Raw genomic sequence first — 20,440 nt, 5'->3', positions numbered from 1 at the left:
CCTTTTCTCTCCTACCTCCCTCTCTCTTCCCCATCACTCTCTCTGTTTTCCCTCCAATCTCTCTATTAAAAAAGTATGCTTTCTTTGTTGCTAGTCTATATGTTTATGTATATGGAATTGTATCCTATATAAATCGATTTTCATATGGATGGATTTGTATTTGAAAGTGCATGAACCATAATTAGCACCCTATCCCAAGGTGGAGGACTACACTCACCAAGAATAGCATGGGTGATGGTTTTATGGCTTGCCTTTATCACTACCTTTTTGAGCCTTAGATGGAGTCTCTACTTAGAGTTAGAGAGATATTTAAGAATCCATTGATTTTGTTATGTAGTATGGTAAGAAACACTTATAATTTGAGAAAGGATAGAATGGTTCACTTATAACTCATTATAATCATGACTTTCAACATGCTAAAAGTCTTAGGTTGTTCACTTCCTTAGTTTGCTATGTTACTAGCTAACACTATGGAAATATTCTTCATACCTTATGATGCATTATGAGCTCAAGCATTCTCAATATGGAAACATTCTTCATGTCTTATGATGCATTATGAGCTCAAGCATTCTCAATTTGGATAGATACTCTTACAGGCCTTGTACAATGACTTGGATGCTTCCAGAAAATGTAATCATCCAACATATCCATTAATTCCTCACTAAAATATGGCTTGATCAATCATCCAACTATAAAATAAGATAACTTGTGTTATTTTGGGACTAAGCCCATGAACCCAATGGCAAGCATCCAAATTTTACGACCTCATGGTTAGGTCCTCACTGAATTGTGGAGAAAGAGAGTAAGAACAATTAATCCCTCTAGAACTCGGAGGGAGTGGAATTCTTGTACTCACCAATGACATGCACCCTAAGTAGTACTTCCACTAGTTAATTTAACAAGTTGAATAGTGTCTACATAATGGATAGCTTAGTTTCTTAATTATTACCTATTTTTGTTTTTAATTCCTTTTCTAGTAGGTAGTTTATTTAAGTATTTAAGGATTTCAATGAAGCATGAAATATACTTTAGTTCTTTCCATCTATCATTTGAGACTGACTATAGTGTGAGAGAAAGATGTTAATCTCTGATAGGTTCTAGAATAAATGAGTATCCCATTTTTGTATTGGGCAATGCAACACTCTAGTTGAGAAAGAGGGTTGAAATCCTAGGTCAAAGCCATATGGGTGCTCTATCCTCAATATGATAGTTTTGAAATACATAATATAAGGTTGAAGCCCCTCAACAATATGATTGTATAAATCACTATTTAGCTCAAGGGAATTTTCTTTTACATGTGTGAAATTCCCCTTGATCATTATTTTTCCTAGCTTTTATTCATATGATTAGATTGAGAAATAATCATTGGAATTATCATTAAGGATTCAAATTCAATGAATATCTCTTTAGATTGAAGTTTTAACTTGGTGAGTGACTTAATTCAAAAGAGAGTCTCTTTTGTTTTATTTTTTTCTTTTATTTTATATTTTGACAAAAGGGTTTTGGCAAAATTGAAGGGTTTTGTATTTTGATTAAGCATATTTTTTATATTGAAGTGGTTTAATACCATTCCTCCCTGCTTTAAAAAAATTATATATAAAAAGTATGTATAAAGGAAGAACCCATGCAAATTTATAATGGAGAGGGAAAAAAAATTATTTTCATCCCATGAAATTTGAGATACATCCTCCTAGTCACCCCCATTTATAGGTATGGAGATGAGTAGGGTTTAAAGGAGAATGATAAGTCCCTGATTTGTCTGGTGATTTGTCCTTGAATGAGATCCTACTTCTTTTGGGAAAAGGAACAAGGACAAGTGAAAGTGAAAATTAGTAAGTTTTTTATTTTTATTTTTAACCTATGTTATTTATTTGGTACTCTTCAAAAAGATTTTTTACAAGAGTCCAAACATATATGTCAATAATGATCAAAAGGAATATGGTAATATGGGTGAACAAAAAATTCACCTCGAGTGGAAGCTTAGTCTTCATTTAGTTAATAATGATGGTCATTTCTATCTACCAAAGTTCAATAAGGAATCTCAAATATATAATAATTAATAAGGGACTTCTTTGTAATGGAGAAAAAAGTTTAAAAAATGGCACCTATTGGACTAACAGAGAATAACCAAGCCAATATAGGCTAGAGAATGGAGGATTAGGAGGTTTAACTTAGTAAACAAAGCCTTAACAACCAAGTTGTTCTAGAGGGAATTCAAATAGCATTTCTTTAGTGTGGGAGGCCTCCAATGAAATCATTAGTCTGAAGTAGTATAGAAAGACACATTTATGTTATCTTTGTGACAAAAAATCTAGTATAGAAAACTCTATCATAAAAAAGAATTCTATGAAGTAATATATTAAAAGCAAATATTTGGAAGTGAATAATATGGAAAATTTTCTCAAGGATGGGAGATATCCAAAGAAATCATTGATTTGTAACTATTTAGCAAGATATATAGATGCTATTTCAGATAATATATTTCAGAAAATAAAATATGGGTCATCAACCTCATTTTGGAATTAAGATTCTTTGAATGGGTGACCATAGAACCCATTTCTACCTTACCATCACACAATTTGAATTCCTCACCCATGTCAACTTTCCTATAGTACACACCAATGAGAACTGTGTAAATTAAATTATTAGGAACAAGTCATTTGTTGCTTTTCATTGAAATAATTCATTTTCTAATGCACTAATACTTCTTTGGAATGTATATTAGTAAAATAACTATTAGCAATAACATTTGGATGAAATTCATTTAATTATAAATCTTTGTATTGCCTTTCTTGCAATATCCTTTATTGTTGACATGTTACTTGATATGCAATGCTTGCTTATGACACGATAATTGTTTTCTCATTGGAACCTATTAAAATAAGGGTATATATCACGACATTTATCATCAACTATGTAATTGATGTAAATAACATTGAAAACACGCAACTAATTTGTATTTAGATATGAAAATTCTTCTCATTTTTTCAACTATTATAAATAAGGGTAGAGAAATAAGCACTTTAACTTAGGAGGATATAATACATATCATTCTTCATGTCATTAACAATATTTAGAAGCTGAATTTATTGAATATGACCAAGGTTCCTATTGTAACATCTAATGATTAAGTTGAAAAAAAGATTGATTTCTTATAAAATTTGTGAAAAACTTTCCTTTTTCTTGTTACCTTAAAATTTTGAATCCAAGGTTAAAGAGTTTACTTACAAAATGAATAAGAGACATCAATAGATGCACTTGGATTTATGATAGAGATTTTGGTATGTATCAAAGATTATTGTTGATTCCCAGTAAGCATATATGGATAAGGAGCAATCTTTTGTTCACTAAACTAGAAAAATGGGTAACTAACAACCCTATTGGTCTTAAAAATAGTTGCTTGACAAAAATGCTACTATGTCGTCATAATACAACATGGGAATATGAGAAAAACAAAAAATATTACTTCACGTTTGGGTATGAGAGAATAATATGTTGCTACGAATTAAAGGGTATTAAGATGTATCATGTCTCAGTGAAAACGGTTAATAAAGGCCATACATAGTATACCTAGGGGGGATAGAATGGGGTAGAGAGGGAGGGACCCAAAGGAATAATGTAATAATGTGTTGGGGCATAGTTAATAAATAAAGTGGTTAACCCGCATCATGTAAGGGACCACAAGTAATTAGCAATAATGTGATAAGCCCATTTTATTAGATATATGGTATTGAGAGGCCCATGGTATTGGATGTATGAGGCTTCATACATACAATACCATGAGTATCTCAATACCATATATCTAATACAATGGACTTATCACATTATTGCTAACTACTTGTGGTCCCTTACATGATGCGGGTTAACCACTTTGTTTATTAACTATGACCCAACACATTATTAAATTATTCCTTTGGGTCCCTCCCTTTGTACCCCATACTATCCCCCTGGGTATACTACATATGGCCTTTATTAACCATTTTTACTGAGACATGATACATGGTCACGAGCAATTTCTTCACACCGATTTCTAACATATCAAAACTTGGCAAGCACTGTTGATGCCTGCAGCTCTTGTTTATTTATTTACACACATGAGAATCACATTTACAGTGGTTTGAAGTCATTTACTCCACTTTTATCAATTTTGGTGGAGTGTAAACGAATGAGTAATGATAGTTTCCCTGCTGACTTTGTTAAAGCTAGAAAAAAGGGCACATCCCCAAATGAGTTCCCTCCAATTACATTTATACCTATCACAACTAATCATGAACATCACTTAGTAATGTGTAATTATATGGTGTTAATAATTTCCCAGACAGTAATATTAACACCCTAAAAGCAGTTGACACCAACTAGGTTTCATAAAATGTTTAAGTATATATGGTTAAGAAGTTATGTTGCAGCGGCTACAACCACCCTCCAAAATTTTGCCATAGCTTCATGTTTGAGCTTCCCTACCAACCATCCTTAGTAACATGTCTTGTACTGTCAAATACATAAGCTTCATTGATTTCTCAGCAGCTTACCGGCCCGTGCATGTTAGTTTGCTTCACTCCCCTCACAGGCTGCCATTCTGAACTTGGGCTAGTTTCTGGTTGAGCAACTCAATTAGAAAATTACGCAATTCTGGAGGGGAACTAGCCTTGCCCCTAGAAATTGAGCAAATCTGTTGGGCAGCCTGCTGGGCTCAAAAATTGTGCAATGCAATTAGACAGTCTTCCTTGGGAATATTGTGCAATTTGGCCCAGCACTGCAGCTCAACCCAGAAATTGCACAATTCTAGGGAGCAGTCACCTGCTCCTCCTAGAAATTGCGCAATCCCTCTATGACAGTCAGCCTAGTTCCTCTAAGAAATTGCAGAAATCCCTTTCTTGGTCAAGCAGGTTGTTTTATGTGCCTTCAGGTTGACCGGTTCCCTCTGGGACTGAGCAAAACTGATTTGCATGCATGGGATTCTCTTCCCGAAATAGCAAAAGGCAGCATGCAAAAGGCATCCCTAGATCTAGGGATCTATTTTTAGCAGCTGGAAGTTAAATGCAAAACTCATTTTAGAAGCCTCTCGCCAAATGTCACTTTTTCTAGATTTTTGGCATGTGCGTCATAACCTTGATCTTATCAGAACTCATGAACCGGATGCTATAGAGCTCATTCCTCACATCAAACTTGCAGCTCTGACATCCCACAATGCATCGAGGAGTCTTCGGCACTTTCATCTTAGCTATTTCAGGGTAAGTCCACTTTTCATGTCTTGCACTGCATTTCTGCCACGTATTCCAAAATACTCAGTGCATGTTAAATCTCCACCATCTACCTAATAATTACTGATAATTAAAGTGAAAGTGTGGGATCCCTATTCCAAAAGAAACACACCTACTGTCTTAATTATTAATTGTTAATTTCTCCCTGATGCGGGTGACAATTAAGGATAGTGAGGTGGTTGCCAACTGGGTTGGTGTGTGGCGAGACCACATGGCCTCCTGCAGGTCGGCACAGTGGTCCAAAAATGGCATTTACAATCGCCATAAATGCACCTTATGTGAGCACTGTCTCCAATATGATAACCGCCATCAACCTCGGCTCATGGCAAACATGAATTCTCAGGAAAATGTCACCTCTTCTCCTGCCTATCCACCCTTACAACCTCGGCCCTTGCAATGCCTCTGCCCTCGTGTAGTGATTGCACCTAGCTCCCGCACAACCACAGGGAGATGCTGCAACCTCCTTTGCTATATTGATTTTGGCTCGGTCATCCACTTCACCCACAGCCTAGATTGTCATTTTATCATCCCTTCGGCCCTGGTTGCTCATCCCTCTACTGAATTGTCCGCAAACTCCATTGTGACGTTGCATCCCATTGTGCCCAATTCTAGACGAAATTCGCATCCACCTGTAGACAACATGGTGCGACACAGGATGCGTAGCCATAGGGGTCGGAACCGAGGGAGCCTGAGTCGCCCCCAGTGCTCTCCTGCTTCGGATACCACTTCCTCTCTAGCTGAGCAAATCCCAGGTCGTTACCCAAATACGCGTAGTGGAAGAGGTTGCCTCCTCTCAGTGGCCTCTGCCTCGCCTCCCAGCAGCTTCCCCTCCACTTCTACCCCATCTCCCAGAGGCACTCCACCCACTCCTCAACTGCATTCCCAGAATTCCCAATTCACCTTCTGCTCCACCCTGAACAAGCCCCTAATCACAGCCACCATAACCATACGCTTTCACGAGGAAGAGCAGACCTCTGAGGCACAAGACACTGAGGCTGGTGAATGCATCACGACAACTGAGGAGCAAGGAACGATGGGAGGTGGCCAAACTAGGGCAATTGGGATATCGGACATCGCTGGTGGTGGGCGCACCACAGCAGGGTGCAGCCACACCAAAGCCAAACTGAAACTCGCTCAGATGAGCATTCAAGGTGCAGGGGAGCGGAGCCAGGAGCAGCAGACCAGACACGTAGGGAAGGAAGTGAATGAGGCTCCGCAAACTAACTGGGTAATGGACGAATATTGTTGTCTCGTCGAGGAAGAACACCTGGTATTGCAGGCTGGCAACACGGAGACATCACCGTTGGCAAGTGGCGACATGGACGAGTACATATGCTTCATCGTGGAGAAGCACCCTCCATCGCTGCCACGTCCCTAGCCTGCCACCTCGATGCCGTGTGTCAGCCTCTTTGTCTGCCACCTTGCTGCCACTCAGTGTGCCACGTGTCTGCCACATAGTTTGCCACTCAGCATGCCACATGTCTCAGGTTCATTGGGACTCTGTTTTTTAGCTTTCTGTTTTCAATGGGATTTTGGGGAAAAACTATAAAATTTTCGGCTCTTTAGTTGGGTTTTCATTTTTTGGTCTCATTAGATACAATGATACAAAACTAGATGCTTTGTTGGGTTCCCCTGCATGGGCAACAAGCTAATTTTCTGAACTTTTTTGGTTACGGACTGGTTTCCCTTCTGGGTAGTTCAAATCTAGACTTTTGCTGGTTGATGCCATTCCTCCGGCATGGTTAAGTACAGGCTTCGGCCTCAGTGTATGATTTCTTTTTTCATTAATAGAATTAGCATAACTTAGATTTTTTTTTTTATTAATTGCTAATTATAAAAAGAACTAAAATATTACTTAAAAATTTATACATTTAAGAAAACATGTAACAAGATTCTTCACAATTAAAACTCACAACAACATTTTCATAGAAATTTTGAATTTATAAATAAGTATTCTTATAATACCATGGCTTATCAATAGTACATGGCCAAAAACTAAAAATCATTTTATAGTCATAATATTTTAGACATATTTCATTTTACTTTGATTTAATAATTTTTATATTAAATTTAAAAGTAAATAGGGCATAAAAATCTATAATATAAATCTCAACCTTCTACTATGACTATTATAAAAGTATTTTGTAAAAGTTAAATTCCTACCATCTATTTATTATTTATTGATAATTAAATTAAAATTATGAAATCTTTATTAAAAAATAATCATACTTAATAGCCCATAAAATTATTTTAATTATATATATAAAGTAATTATATGTAAATATTACTTTTATCTTAATTATATATATACTAATTATATTTAAAATTATATGTAAATATTACTTTATTATTTTAATTCGATAAGTCTGCCATTTATGTACATAGATGTGTAATTATTTTCAGTTTTCTGACTTGGGTTTTCTGCGTTTTTGTTTTTGGGTCATTGTATATATCATTTGGGTGTTTCTTGTTGTCTTGCAGCTGCAGATCTGAAAAGGAAGACTGTGCAGAATCCAGATCTAGGCCATGGAGAGTAAAATCTGGATTTCTGACGCTCATCAACATCATTTTGCAGAAATTTATTCGAAAGAATTTTACAGTCCAATTATTTTATTTTATTTTTATTTTTATTATTATTATTATTATATCTAGAGGATTTTTTTTTTAGAATTTCATCGGAAAAATTTTAAACAAATATGTAAGATCTTAAATCTGGGAATTTCAGAGTTTTATTGGGCACCATTTGTCTTTATACGTGCTGCCTGGGGTTTTCATTTTTTTTTGTTGCAGAAAAACTTCGAAATTTTTGGGCAAACTGTTTAAAACCCTTGTTGCCCATCGTTCAACCTTCATCCGTTCCTTCTTCTCTTCATAGCCTTTGATTGCTTATCTCATTCCGTGAACCCGTAGTCAGCAAAATCAGAAACGTCGCTGCCCATCCACATTTCCAATTCCACAACTTTTCCATGACCTCTGTGCTACCATACCCATGTATACTTGCGAGAAACCGTTATGCTCAACAACTCGCAGATAACCCTCATCTCCCTCCGCTGTCCACCAGCGTTCTACCATCCCACGCTGCTCAAAACCTGCCCCCAAAAAAAAAAAACTGAAACCTCCACGCAGTCTTCTCCCTTCCTCACTAGTCAGCGCTTCCTCCTTTGCGTTTTTCCCTCCATTCCTCCTACACTGCCCATTGCTCATTCTTCATTCTCTACATAGCTTGGCCTTTGATCTCCTTCATGCGTTTTTCTGCTCCCTCATCGCTGTCAAACATGCAAACACACATGAAATCTGCTGTCCATTGAGCATCATTTGCTCATCATCCGTTGCTGATTGCATTCGTCCATTCCTCACCTTGCTCAAACCTTGCCGCCATCCTCTAAGCTCTGACCCGCATCAACAACAAACAACACGCTTCGATTTCTTTTTGTTTGTTATGTATGTCATATGATTAGGGTTAGTGTATGGATATTTTTTTAGTTTTATTGATTTTTAACTTAGTTCGATTTTATTATTAGAGACAAAATATTCGAAGTTCTCTCATATATATATATATACCATGTAAGAGTGCATATATCAAAATGGCATAGAGTGCAATACATATCACCAACAAAATACATCATCAATGAGGCTCTAAATGGCCTCTCTAGTCCAAAAACAATGCTATAACTGAAGCTACTAGGCCACTGGCCTACTACAAATCACTAATCAACATGATCACTCATCAAACTTTTGCTTGTAATTTCTGCCTGTATAGTGTTTTCCTTAACCTTTGCCTCAAACTTCTCAGTTTTTCAAGTTATCCTGCCCTAATAGGCCCAATCACATCATCTGGTGCATCAAATGGGGTTACTTGGCCTCTTATACCAGCCAACTGTTGTTTAAACTTATGGATACCTCCCTCCACCCTCTCCTATTGGGTGCTTGCAATATTTGCACACCATTTTCCCACCAACAACATAACAATGAACCCATGCAACATTTTGGGTTCATGGTGGATGATAACATATCAGATTTGAAGGGAAATATATCTGCAAATAAAAAAAATGCAACCAAGTAAAATGCAAAACCTATGATAAATTTGAAAACAAAAAAGAGGCATATTTAGCCTTGAAAGAGGGTTTGTTTTTTACTTGAAAAGGAAGAAAAAATAAAAAGAAGGGGTGACAATCAATTTTGGAATCTTTAAAGAGGGAAATCATACCTGGGAATTGGGAATGAAAACTAGTTACCAAAACCTCCTTCCAAAGATGCCAACTCCAGTAGACAGCTCCAAACCAACTCCAAGATGACAAAGAACCTCCAAACTTGCTCCTGTTGCTGCAAAACTTACTGCTGTTGCAAAACTCTCCAAGCTCTCATATGCTAACAAGAACTTGAAATGAGAAGTGCGAGGCAAATAGGAGTGTAAGGCTTCTTTTATAAGTTGAGGCCAAAAATTGGAGGGAAACTGCCCATGGTTTGCTTAGAAACCACCTAAAACCTCAATCTGTGGGCCCACATCCTTACTGTGTGGAGATTAGTTGACCTGGGCCAGTTTATGATGGAACAGGTCAGGTTGGACCGGTTGGTACCTAACCGATACCAAACTGGTTCAATTGGCTGGTTTGACTTCAAAGATTTGCTGACTGGCTGGTTTGATCGGTTTCTAGTTCTGACTGACCGGGTTTTAAAACTATGCTGATGACTTTATTGGTAAATACTAAATTCAATATTATGTTAGTGTTTTTGCATCACTATTGTTAAAAATAGGGTTTAACCCCTTCTCATATGCATATCTTATCATTTTAACAGTGCAATCAACTAGTTACTAGGTTTTATTGTAGATGTCTTGCTCCATTACTCGGATTGCAGTGCCAATCCACCTTTGGTTGTGTAAGTGCACCTACTCTTTTACTGGTCTTTTTTGGAGATGTCTTCCTCCATTATTTGATAATGAAAATTTATAATATATTTATATGAAAATATTCATAATTAAATCAGAGATTTCTAAAAAGTTTTGTTGACTTATATTGTCTTTGGTACATTTACTAGCTCAAGTGGATTAATAATGTGCAATAATGCAGCACAACTGTATTAATAATTAAGGAGAAGTGTATTGAGGCCAAGGAATTACCTAGAACGGTTATTTTTCTTGGGGAATTTTCATGGTATGTTCCACATTATGAAACGGAAATTTCGCGATGAAACGTACCCTAATTTCTTTTAAATATCATGAATTGTCTAAATATCAGAGCCTATGATACGAAAATATTCATAATCCATTCAAGGATTTCTAAAACGTTTTGTCGACTTATATTGTATAGTAGGAGAATATTCATAATCAAATTAAGGATTTCTAGAACGTTTTGTTGACTTATATTGTGTTTGCTACATCTCCTAGCATAAATAAATGCGGTTGCCTTTTTGGAACAGACCTTTCTGGAGACTATTATTATCAGATTGGTCGCGACCATTATTCACCTATGATGTAATATTTTGTTGACTTATATTGTGTTTGCTCCATCTACTAGAATAAATAAATGTGGTTGCCTTTTTGGAACAGACCTTTCTGGAGACTATTATTATCAGATTGGTCACGACCATTTCTCGACTATGATTATCAGATTGGTCGCGACCATTTCTCAGCTATGATGAAATATTTTGTTGACTTATATTGTGTTTGCTACATCTACTAGAATAAATAAATGCGGTTGCCTTTTTGGAACAGACCTTTCTGGAGACTATTATTATATTATCAGATTGGTCGCGACCATTTCTCAGCTATATCTTATATAATACTACAGTGCTTTTTCTTTCTGGAAAAAAATAAATGCGGTTGCCTATCGTATATCGAAATATCTATTAATTAAATTCAGTTTTCGTCTGCTCTGATTTTATTTAATAAAATTTTCGAGGTAGTATTGCCAGTCCAGGCGGCCATGGAAGGTATTGAAAGAAGATTGTACGCGGTAACGCTGCCCTTCTTAGCCCACAGTCACTTCAATGCAATCCTCAACCTCTCAAGAATGCTGGCGACCAGAGGCGTAACAGTCATCTGTGTTACCCTCCCTTCAAACCGTCAAATTCTCCTCCAGCGGTTGCAAGGATGGGGTGATTTGCCCCTCTATCTCCACGATTTATCGGTCGGAGATTCTCCTCTGCCGCCGGACCGACAGATCGTCAATAACATCTCCGATGATGAACTACCCATGATATTCGATATCATACACAAAATGAGAGAGCCGCTGAAGGGTTTCATGGCGGAGCTGACCGGCCGTGAATATTACAAATCCCGGGGTTTCCCGTCTCCGGATCGTGTGATTCTCATCTACGACATGTTCATGGGGTGGTCAAACGCCGTGGCCGCCGAGTTTGGCGTGCAGTCGTTCATCTTCTCCCCGGCGAGCACGTTCAGCTGGCTCTGCGTGGACGCCTTATGCCGCGACAAGGAGGGAGTGCCACTGTTGCCGGAAGTCGCTGACGCTGTCGACAGCTTCGTTTTGCCCGACTTTGTGATGGCAGAGACCCGGCAGCACGTGGAATTCACGCGACTCGCGGATGGGTTTCTTCTCAATACGTTCCGTGAGTTGGAGCCAAAATTTGTCCGACACCTACAGAGCGGTGGAGGAGGCGGTAAGGGAGTATGGGCTGTCGGGCCGATGGTTGAGCTGCCGGGCAAGGACAAAATCCAGAGCCCCAGGGACGCGGAGACTGTGGCGTGGTTGGATCGCCAAACCCCCGGCTCCGTCGTGTACGTGGCGTTCGGGTCAGAATCGTATATTTCTTCGGCACAAGTAACAGAACTGGCGATGGGTCTGGAGGCGAGCGGGCAGCCCTTCCTTTGGGTGCTGCGGCCACCCGGCTCGACACTTGGAGATAACTCCACATCGTCGGCGGAGAAATGGAAAGCAGAGGCGCTGCCGGAGGGCTACGAGCTACGGCTTGGGGCACTGTGCCTTATCGAATACTGTTGGGCGCCACAGGCAGCTATTTTGGCGCACGAAGCGACGGGGGCTTTTATCACCCACTGCGGATGGAATTCGGTTCTGGAGAGCGTGGCGGCGGCCGTTCCGATGATCACCTTGCCACTACATTCGGACCAGCCGTTAAACGCTATGCTTCTGGCGAAGGAAGTGAAAGTGGCGGTGGAGTTGAAGACGAGTGATGGCGTGGCTAAAAGAGATGAGGTAGAAATGGTGGTGCGAAGAGTAATGGAGGCGGATGAGATGATGCAGAGGGTGAAGGATCTAAGTATGGTTGCCGTTGCGGCGGTTTCGAAAGAGGGCGGAGCAGGGCAAAATGTGGATTCATTTATCAACGCATGTCTTCGTTTTAAGAATAGTCCACGGAAATTAGTGTTGTAATCGTAGGTCTGAGTGTACAACTTCATCTAATACTTGATGACTGGTGGCTCCGTATCTATTGTCTTTGTTCTAATCGTAGGTCTGAGTGTACAACTTCATCTAATAATTGTTGAATGGTGGCTCCGTACCTATTACTAGGTAAATGTGTACGAAAATTAAAAAGTTATATATTTTAATTGGCATCAAATTAGAAAGCTGTAATTGTGTCAAAGGTGCAAAGAGACCTCCATGGAATTGTTAAAATGGAAACATTTTTAATTGGTATGTGTAAAGAGATTCCCATAAAATTGTTAAATTGGAAATATTAGAAAAATTATGTTTGAAATATTATTTTTATATTAATATTTTAAAATATATAAAACCTATTATTAAATTTTTAATACAATTTCATTACAATTTTATTTGGAAAAATTGGAAAATTTTTACTTTAGTTTGAAATATTAATTTTATATGAATATTTTAAAATATACAAAACTCACTATCTTAAAATATAGAAAACTCACTATTTAACTTTCAATACAATTTCATTAACTTCTTTCATTACAATTTCATTAAAATAATACATTATTGTAAACTTAATATTTTAAGATATACAAAACCCACCATTAAACTTCTTTTCCATTAAAACAACACTATTGACGTTGCTAAATAATTCTAGTATATAAAATTATTAGAACAATACTATTGACACTCGTAAATAATTCTAGTATATAAAGTTATTTGGTAAAAATTTGATTAAATTTGTTTATTATAATTTCATTAATTTTATTATATATAATCTGAAATACTTTAATTTTAAAATGATTTAGTACTTTAATCTTTATTTAAATTGGGGAAGATTTGTACTATATCTCAAACTAGAGAAGGGCATTATTGTAAACTTCATATTTTAAGATATACAAAACCCATCATTAAACTTCTTTTCCATTAAAACAATACTATTGACATTGCTAAATAATTCTAGTATATAAAATTATTAGAACAATACTATTGACACTGGTAAATAATTCTAGTATATAAAGTTATTTGGTAAAAATTTGATTAAATTTGTTTATTATAATTTCATCAATTTTATTATATATAATCTGAAATACTTTAATTTTAAAATGATTTAGTACTTTAATCTTTATTTAAATTGGGGATGATTTGTACTATATCTCAAACTAGAGAAGGGAATCATTTTCGGAACTCATTTTGTTATTTTCACTATATACAAAGTCATTTGCAATAAGCACTGGGCTCTGTATCTTTTGTTACAGAAAGCAAAAATTTAAGTAGCTGAGATATACCTTCACAATTAGGGGTGTTGTGAAGCAAAGTTATTGATAAAATATGAGAATCCATATTAATTTATTAATCAAACGCAATTATATATATACAAGAAGTGTTGTCTCAAGATATGTACGCTATCTTGAACACACACTCTATTGGTTAAGAGATTATCTCAACCACACACCAATCTAGGAAATAGATCCTAACTACTAGGAACAGACTCCTTTACTTAATAAGAATCACAACTCAGGCAAGTAGGAATTAGATATTCCAACACTCCCCCTTAATGAGTACTTGTCTCCATTATCAGTTTATAAAATCTAGTTGTGGTCAAATATACCAAAAATAATATGTTGATGTCCATATAAAGGAGCAACTATCCAACTGAATGCATGGGTACTAACCGCTGCAACCGCCAGTCTTGTATAAAATCTAGTTGTGGTCAAATATACCAAAAATAATATGTTGATGTCCATATAAAGGAGCAACCATCCAACGGAATGCATGGGTACTAACCGCTGCAACCGCCAGTCTTGTAGGAGGTCCTTCACATACATGATTCTTCCAACCACTATAATTGCACACCTATACCTGTACTTGTGAATCCCCCTCCAATATCATCATGGGTTTTTCGAATTACCCGTAACCATGCTATGGGTTTTATCAGATCAACCTCAACCATGCCAGCAAGGGCTCTCAGCCACCAAGGCTAACCACAGCCACGAAGGCTCAACAATGACAGCAAGGCACTCAATTCATCAACGAAGGCTCTTCATGTTAAAATGATACCATGTTAAAATGAGATACCACTAGGGCACTCCAGGCACCATGGGCCAAGGGTTTTGTCGGCGAACCCTAAACCATGTTTACAGGAATCTCTGTCCCACCTCACTCTTACACGTGGTTTATGGCTTACCACAAACCGACACCGCAAATACAAAGTGGTTTTTAGATTACCATGAACTGTATGGGGATACACATGCCTTACCAGGCTTACATTTCACACACCAACTCTGGAGTTACCAGTTACACAGTTTACAAAGACCACTATAAAACGCCATAGACTTGCTTACTAATAAAATGTGACTCATAAAATAACATGCTAGTGAGTCTATTCCACAAAATCACACTAACTCACACAAACTTTCACCTAGTTGTCCATCATCTTCCAATCTCTGATGCTGCTCGTGCACTTCATCTTTCGATCACATCCTAGGCATCTTTGGTTTTTTTTTTCTATTTCTGATTTAATTGTCTTGGATTTACCTGCATGATTTGTTAGAGTAGTTAATTCTAACAAAACCACTCCATTGTGTTAAATAAGCTCAATGCTTCTAATTCCAAAACATTTATAAATACCATATTAATTTGTTTCTCATTGGAGTTTTATTTATTTATTTTAAATGTGATATTCTAACAAATTTCATATTTACATTGAGATGATCAGGCTCAATGTGTTTACCTTTCCAAACTCCAATTCTGTCAAGTTGACCTGAAGAGAAAGAAGAAGGCGGTAAACCTCCAGTTGCATGAGCAACACACTATCCAGAGTTCTATCACTAGATCCTGTGGCAACAGCTAAACCATCTGGGTTGACGTCGATAATTAGAACCCAACTTGTATGCCATACATAGCACAGATAAGGCTCTTGCTGTCAACATCATAGATATAAATTTCCTAGCCGACAGTGTATTGTTCCAAATTTATCCTCAATAGTATTTATTTCTCTAAAGCAGCTCATCTTGTATCATCATTCTTAAAGTCCTGATGATGGATCCCAGTTGGGATTTGAAACGTTGGCATAAAAATACTCATACTGTGGGTTCTCCGGTTATTAATTCAAATGAATATGCTTGTCATCTGAGGCAGAGAATAAGATCGAGAATCAGTGGGAGAAAAAAAACAAGGGATCTCACCGGCATGTAATGAGCCTCCAAATAGTATAGGAATTTGCCACGTATCACATCAAATATTGCAATCGTCCCATCCATTGTGCTGCATGCAAGACGACTTCCATCTCGACTCCATGCAACAGCTAGAACAAATTTCCCTCTAGCTTTTTCTGATGATTTTGTGTTAGTACCCTCTCCTTTAGGAACATCAAGGGAAACATCTGTCCACCATGAAGTAGTATCCTACAGCTTCACAGAGGTGCTACCCACTCCAGCTATAGCCAACATATTCCCCTTAGCATGAACAACTTGTTCCAGGCTTCTGAAGGGGACGACTCAAGCGTAGAAACAGTGGTGTTGGTGTCGACATCGAAGACTCGGACGAAGCTGTCAAGGGAGGTGGAAGAGGCAATTGGGGTCGTAGGATGGGTGGCCACTGCCACCACTCCCAGGGAAAGGCCAATGTTGGTGGCCTCTTCTTCCAATTCATCGCCACTCCATATCTTGACGCTCTTGTCCAGTGATCTGCTAAGCAGTTTAGCGGGCCTTGAGGTTGTGGCAGGAGCCCAAGTCACAGCCCTTAATTTCACCCACTGTCTACGCCCTTTATTCATTATCAAGAAGTTGGGTTAACCTCCGATTTCTTCCTGAGTTCGATTAACAAAATTATGTATTGGCCACTGATCAAATTAGCAAAGGCGGTCAAAGGAGGTCCCGGTAGCCTACTCCCTCAGATCCAGAACCTCACCAGTCACCAAACCCTTTTGAGAAGCAACCAGGTCACAAAAAATCAGCAGTGCCTAGATGCCCTGCCTGATCCAACAACTACTCGACGACCACCATGAACAGGCACAAGTAATCCATGGGTATTTCACGACAATCTCAATCAACAGGCTCATAGATCTGCAGACTCATAGATTTTCCATTAACCGCCCTCACCGCTGATCGACCTCACCAGCATGTAGCACAAAAAACTGCCTCCACAGATCTGCCAATAGGCTGGCACACAATTGATTTGCTGCAGCCTCATGGTCTCCACCTCCATTGCTCCATCACTTGGCCTCCCAATAGCATCCATAGCATGGATTCACCACACCGCCACTGCACCATCTAGGGAGCTGGTTACCAATGGCACCTCCACGCTATAAGATCGATGAAGGACAAACTCAAAAATCGATTAGAAAACCAAGCTCTTTATTTCCTCGGCCCAGGAGGGGCCAGACCTTCTAGGCTCTGATACCATGATAAAATATGAGAATCCAGATTAATTTATTAATCAAATACAATTACATATATACAAGAAGTGTTGTCTCACGCTATCTTGGACACACAGTCTATTGGTTGAGAGATTATCTCAACCACACACCAATTTAGGAAATAGATCCTAACTACGAGGGACAAACTCCTTTACTTACTAAGAATCACAACTGAAACAAGTAGGAATTAGATGTTCCAACAGTTATACAGGGTATACATTTGGAAAATTAAAAATTGGTGCTCCTCATATAAAGGTAATTTGATACTTACCTTGGTAATCTAAGTGAGCATATTGGTGGCCTGGTGCAGTCGATATGGACTTTTAGCACTATTACCAATCCTTTTCCCTTAATTGCCCCAACCTTTCTTATTGGGAACAATTTACACAACAGAGCCCTTTTTCCACTATCAAAGCTGTAATTCACAAAATACACTATCGGCGGGCTTTTGACAATTTTAACGTTTAGGGACAGTGAATTCTCTGACTTGTTCAATTATAGCAGCCACTTTCATAGGCTTTTGTCTATTTAATTTCATCCATAGTATGCTACTAGGGTGCCTGTTATCCCTTGATTATTTATGGGTTGCAATTTTCAAAATTTGCAAAGGGAATGCTTATTTATTTGTCTATTAAGAAAATTACAAAGGTGTCTCCATGCATTTATCATTTATTATCGCAGTTATTAAGAAAATTACAAAGGTGTCACCATGCATTTATTATTTATTATCGCAGTTATAGTTTACGCTAGAAGGTTCGTTGAACTTAGTAAGAAAATTACAAATGTGTCACCATTCATTTATTATCGTAGTTATAGTTCAGTTCACTGAAATTCGATTTTAAAGATTGAATTTCTGCAAATCCAAAAACAAAAAAATCAGATTCTGCGAACCTTGCAACTTTCTGCGTGTTGAGGTCAGAAAAGACAAATGTCTTTCTGTATGTTCATCTTTTACCAGAGTCAAATGTGTCGGCTAATTATCGAATTTCCATTAGAAAATTTTCCATGATTGACAAGTAAGTTTAGCTTTTAGAAGAGTCAAATGTATCGGCTAATTATCGAATTTCCATTAGAAAATTTTCCATGTTTGACACGTTCAGCTTTTAGAAGAGTCAAATGTGTCGGCTAATTATCGAGTTTCCATTAGAAAAGTTTCCATGATTGACAAGTAAACTCTATGGTGTGAAGCGTTTTATGGATGTTCCTGGAAGCTCGTTAGGATTGAACTGCATCGCCGATTCGCTCCTGCATTAATGAAGTCAGATGTCACTGAGTTGTTATTCTTCACGTTGCCCCAGGACGCGGAAAAGTATAATGAGCGATGTTTCCTGGTAAGTATTTGGACCATACGCTTTAATCAAATGGAAAAGCCTCGTACAACTACGAAACTTTGGCCGTCTCCATCGGGCGGCATTACCCTCAAATCTTTTCACGCAATAAAAGTGGCCAATAAAACTTAATCCTCGATGTTAAAAATGGAGAATTTGTTTGTTTGCATGGACGTTGTATGGAAAGACTGAAACCAAATCAGCTATTGATTTATCTCCAAATCAATCGGAATTCACTATTAAAACAAACTCAAACCTTGTATTACAACCAGCTCAAACTTGTAATTATGTGTGTAATTTCGAAGTCCATGATAACAAAATGACAACATTTTTTATATTTATTAATATTGACTTCTCGCTATTTTATAATAAATTTCATTTTAAAACTTTTGGTATGTATACAAATTTAATCATCAACCACATCCAATTTTTCATTAAAAAATTTCACCCTGAAATTGAACGAACATTATAACTCATATTTATTTTGTTGCATGCCACAAGAAAAATTTTGGTGCATGTCGCATTAGTTTTCTTATGGACCTGTGAGTGTTAGAATTGTTGCAAACATTGTTAACGTGATTTTAAACCTAAAGAAATGCACTTAAAAGGATACTATCAATGCGGTATTTAATGTGTTGTTTTCAACTCTGGGAAACGAGAATTTAGATGTGAGAAGAAAATAAACATTTAAATATATTTTAATTCTACTACCGTGGTTAAGTACGTATATCTAGCCAACGAAATATCAATCAAATTTAAATTCAGAACTAGTCGACTATGACATGATGAACGACATAGAGTTATTGAAGGTAACTAATGATAATAACTTGTAACTTTTAAACAATGATTAGATGACATAATGGTTACATGGTTTAATGGATGAATAATAGGTTAAATTCATGATCCACGTGGTTGAAACATGTAAAAGAAGCATGTGTTTCCATCACGTCAACACCATAATTGTCAAACCTATATTCAAATAATGAACAATGCTGAAATACTCAATGTCAAACATGGAGCAAAAGATGGGTAATATTAATGTTAGCAATGATTTAAAAATGCCAAAGGGGTGATGGAAATATGTCATGTAATCTTGTGCTCAAAAAGATGTCAGTGATGACTATGAGATAATAAAGGATATCAACAGAGTAGCTGATAACAAAAGACATCAACAGAGTAGCTAACATATCAGTAGATTGAAGTGATTCGAAAGAGATCATTAATACACATATCAACCATGAGGGAGAGCACCCAGGATAAGATATTATACCAAATTAACATTTAAAAAAGCATCATAGATTATAATCCCTATGAGAAGATTATAATCCCTATGAGAAGATTATAATCCCTATGAGAACATAATTAAAGTAATTGTGCAACTTCTTGTTATATTACTATTATAATGTTTATGATAAATCTCTTTTCATTATATTTTCATTAAATTATTTTAATATAAATCTCTTTTCATTATATTTTTTAAAATTATTTTAATATAATTTGATGTTTCTAACTATTAAAGTTTTTTTTTAAATTAGAATTGTAATGTCAAAAAATTATAGTACATTAAAAAAAATAAAGTCCATTAACATAATTTTAATTCCAATTTATCAATTTATCAGTTTATATTTGTATCTTTACCATGTTATTTGGCCAAAGCATATTTTTATCTTTATTGTCATTCGATCCCAGTCAAACGGATGACGAGAAACAACTTAAGTAGTTTTCCGACTCTTCGAAAGGCCTAGTAGGTAATGGATGAATTGGTGGTGATCAGGTGGGGCACACTAGATTACACCTACAGTTGAGAAGGTTTGGAATAAGAAGTACATTTGGAATAGGAGGAAGCCTGAAAGGAAGCATCCTCACTCGTTCCAAACCCAGTGTCAGTTTAGTTTGCCAAAGTCGAATAATTTTTTTAACATTTCCTTTCTTGAACTTATAATTGCAAAACAAATAAAAAATGTAAGGTAATAAACTAAGCCTCCATGGGTATAAGGGAGTTTAGTATTAGTATCTACCAAGAAAACACCTATAATATATAGCTTTAATGTTTTATTTTGAAAATTTAATAAACATTTAAAA

At 36.9% G+C, this 20,440-nt stretch overlaps 1 protein-coding gene and 1 pseudogene across 1 annotated transcript; one reads left to right on the top strand and one right to left on the bottom strand.

Annotated features, from left to right (window-relative positions):
* Nucleotides 1–11,071: 11,071 nt before the first annotated feature.
* LOC149213547 (scopoletin glucosyltransferase-like) lies at nucleotides 11,072–12,802 on the top strand. Its single transcript, XM_089390772.1, has one exon. The coding sequence runs from the start codon at nucleotides 11,186–11,188 to the stop codon at nucleotides 12,608–12,610; it is 1,425 nt and encodes a 474-aa protein (XP_089246898.1). The 5' UTR covers nucleotides 11,072–11,185; the 3' UTR covers nucleotides 12,611–12,802.
* A 2,509-nt stretch (nucleotides 12,803–15,311) lies between these two features.
* Nucleotides 15,312–16,388, bottom strand: LOC149213546 (WD repeat-containing protein VIP3 pseudogene; annotated as a pseudogene).
* Nucleotides 16,389–20,440: the final 4,052 nt, after the last annotated feature.

Source organism: Pinus tabuliformis, chromosome 1_1, assembly GCF_031772625.1.
Source record: "Pinus tabuliformis cultivar Carrire ecotype Pingquan chromosome 1_1, CPIR1, whole genome shotgun sequence".
NCBI classification, from domain to species: Eukaryota; Viridiplantae; Streptophyta; class Pinopsida; order Pinales; family Pinaceae; genus Pinus; species Pinus tabuliformis.
The sequence above is the reverse complement of the archived record's forward strand: the minus strand, read 5'-3'. Positions and strand labels throughout refer to the sequence as shown.

Bases quoted from the DNA above. Each gene is read 5' to 3' on its own strand.
- LOC149213547 (XM_089390772.1), top strand. From the start codon at position 11,186: ATGGAAGGTATTGAAAGAAGATTGTACGCGGTAACGCTGCCCTTCTTA.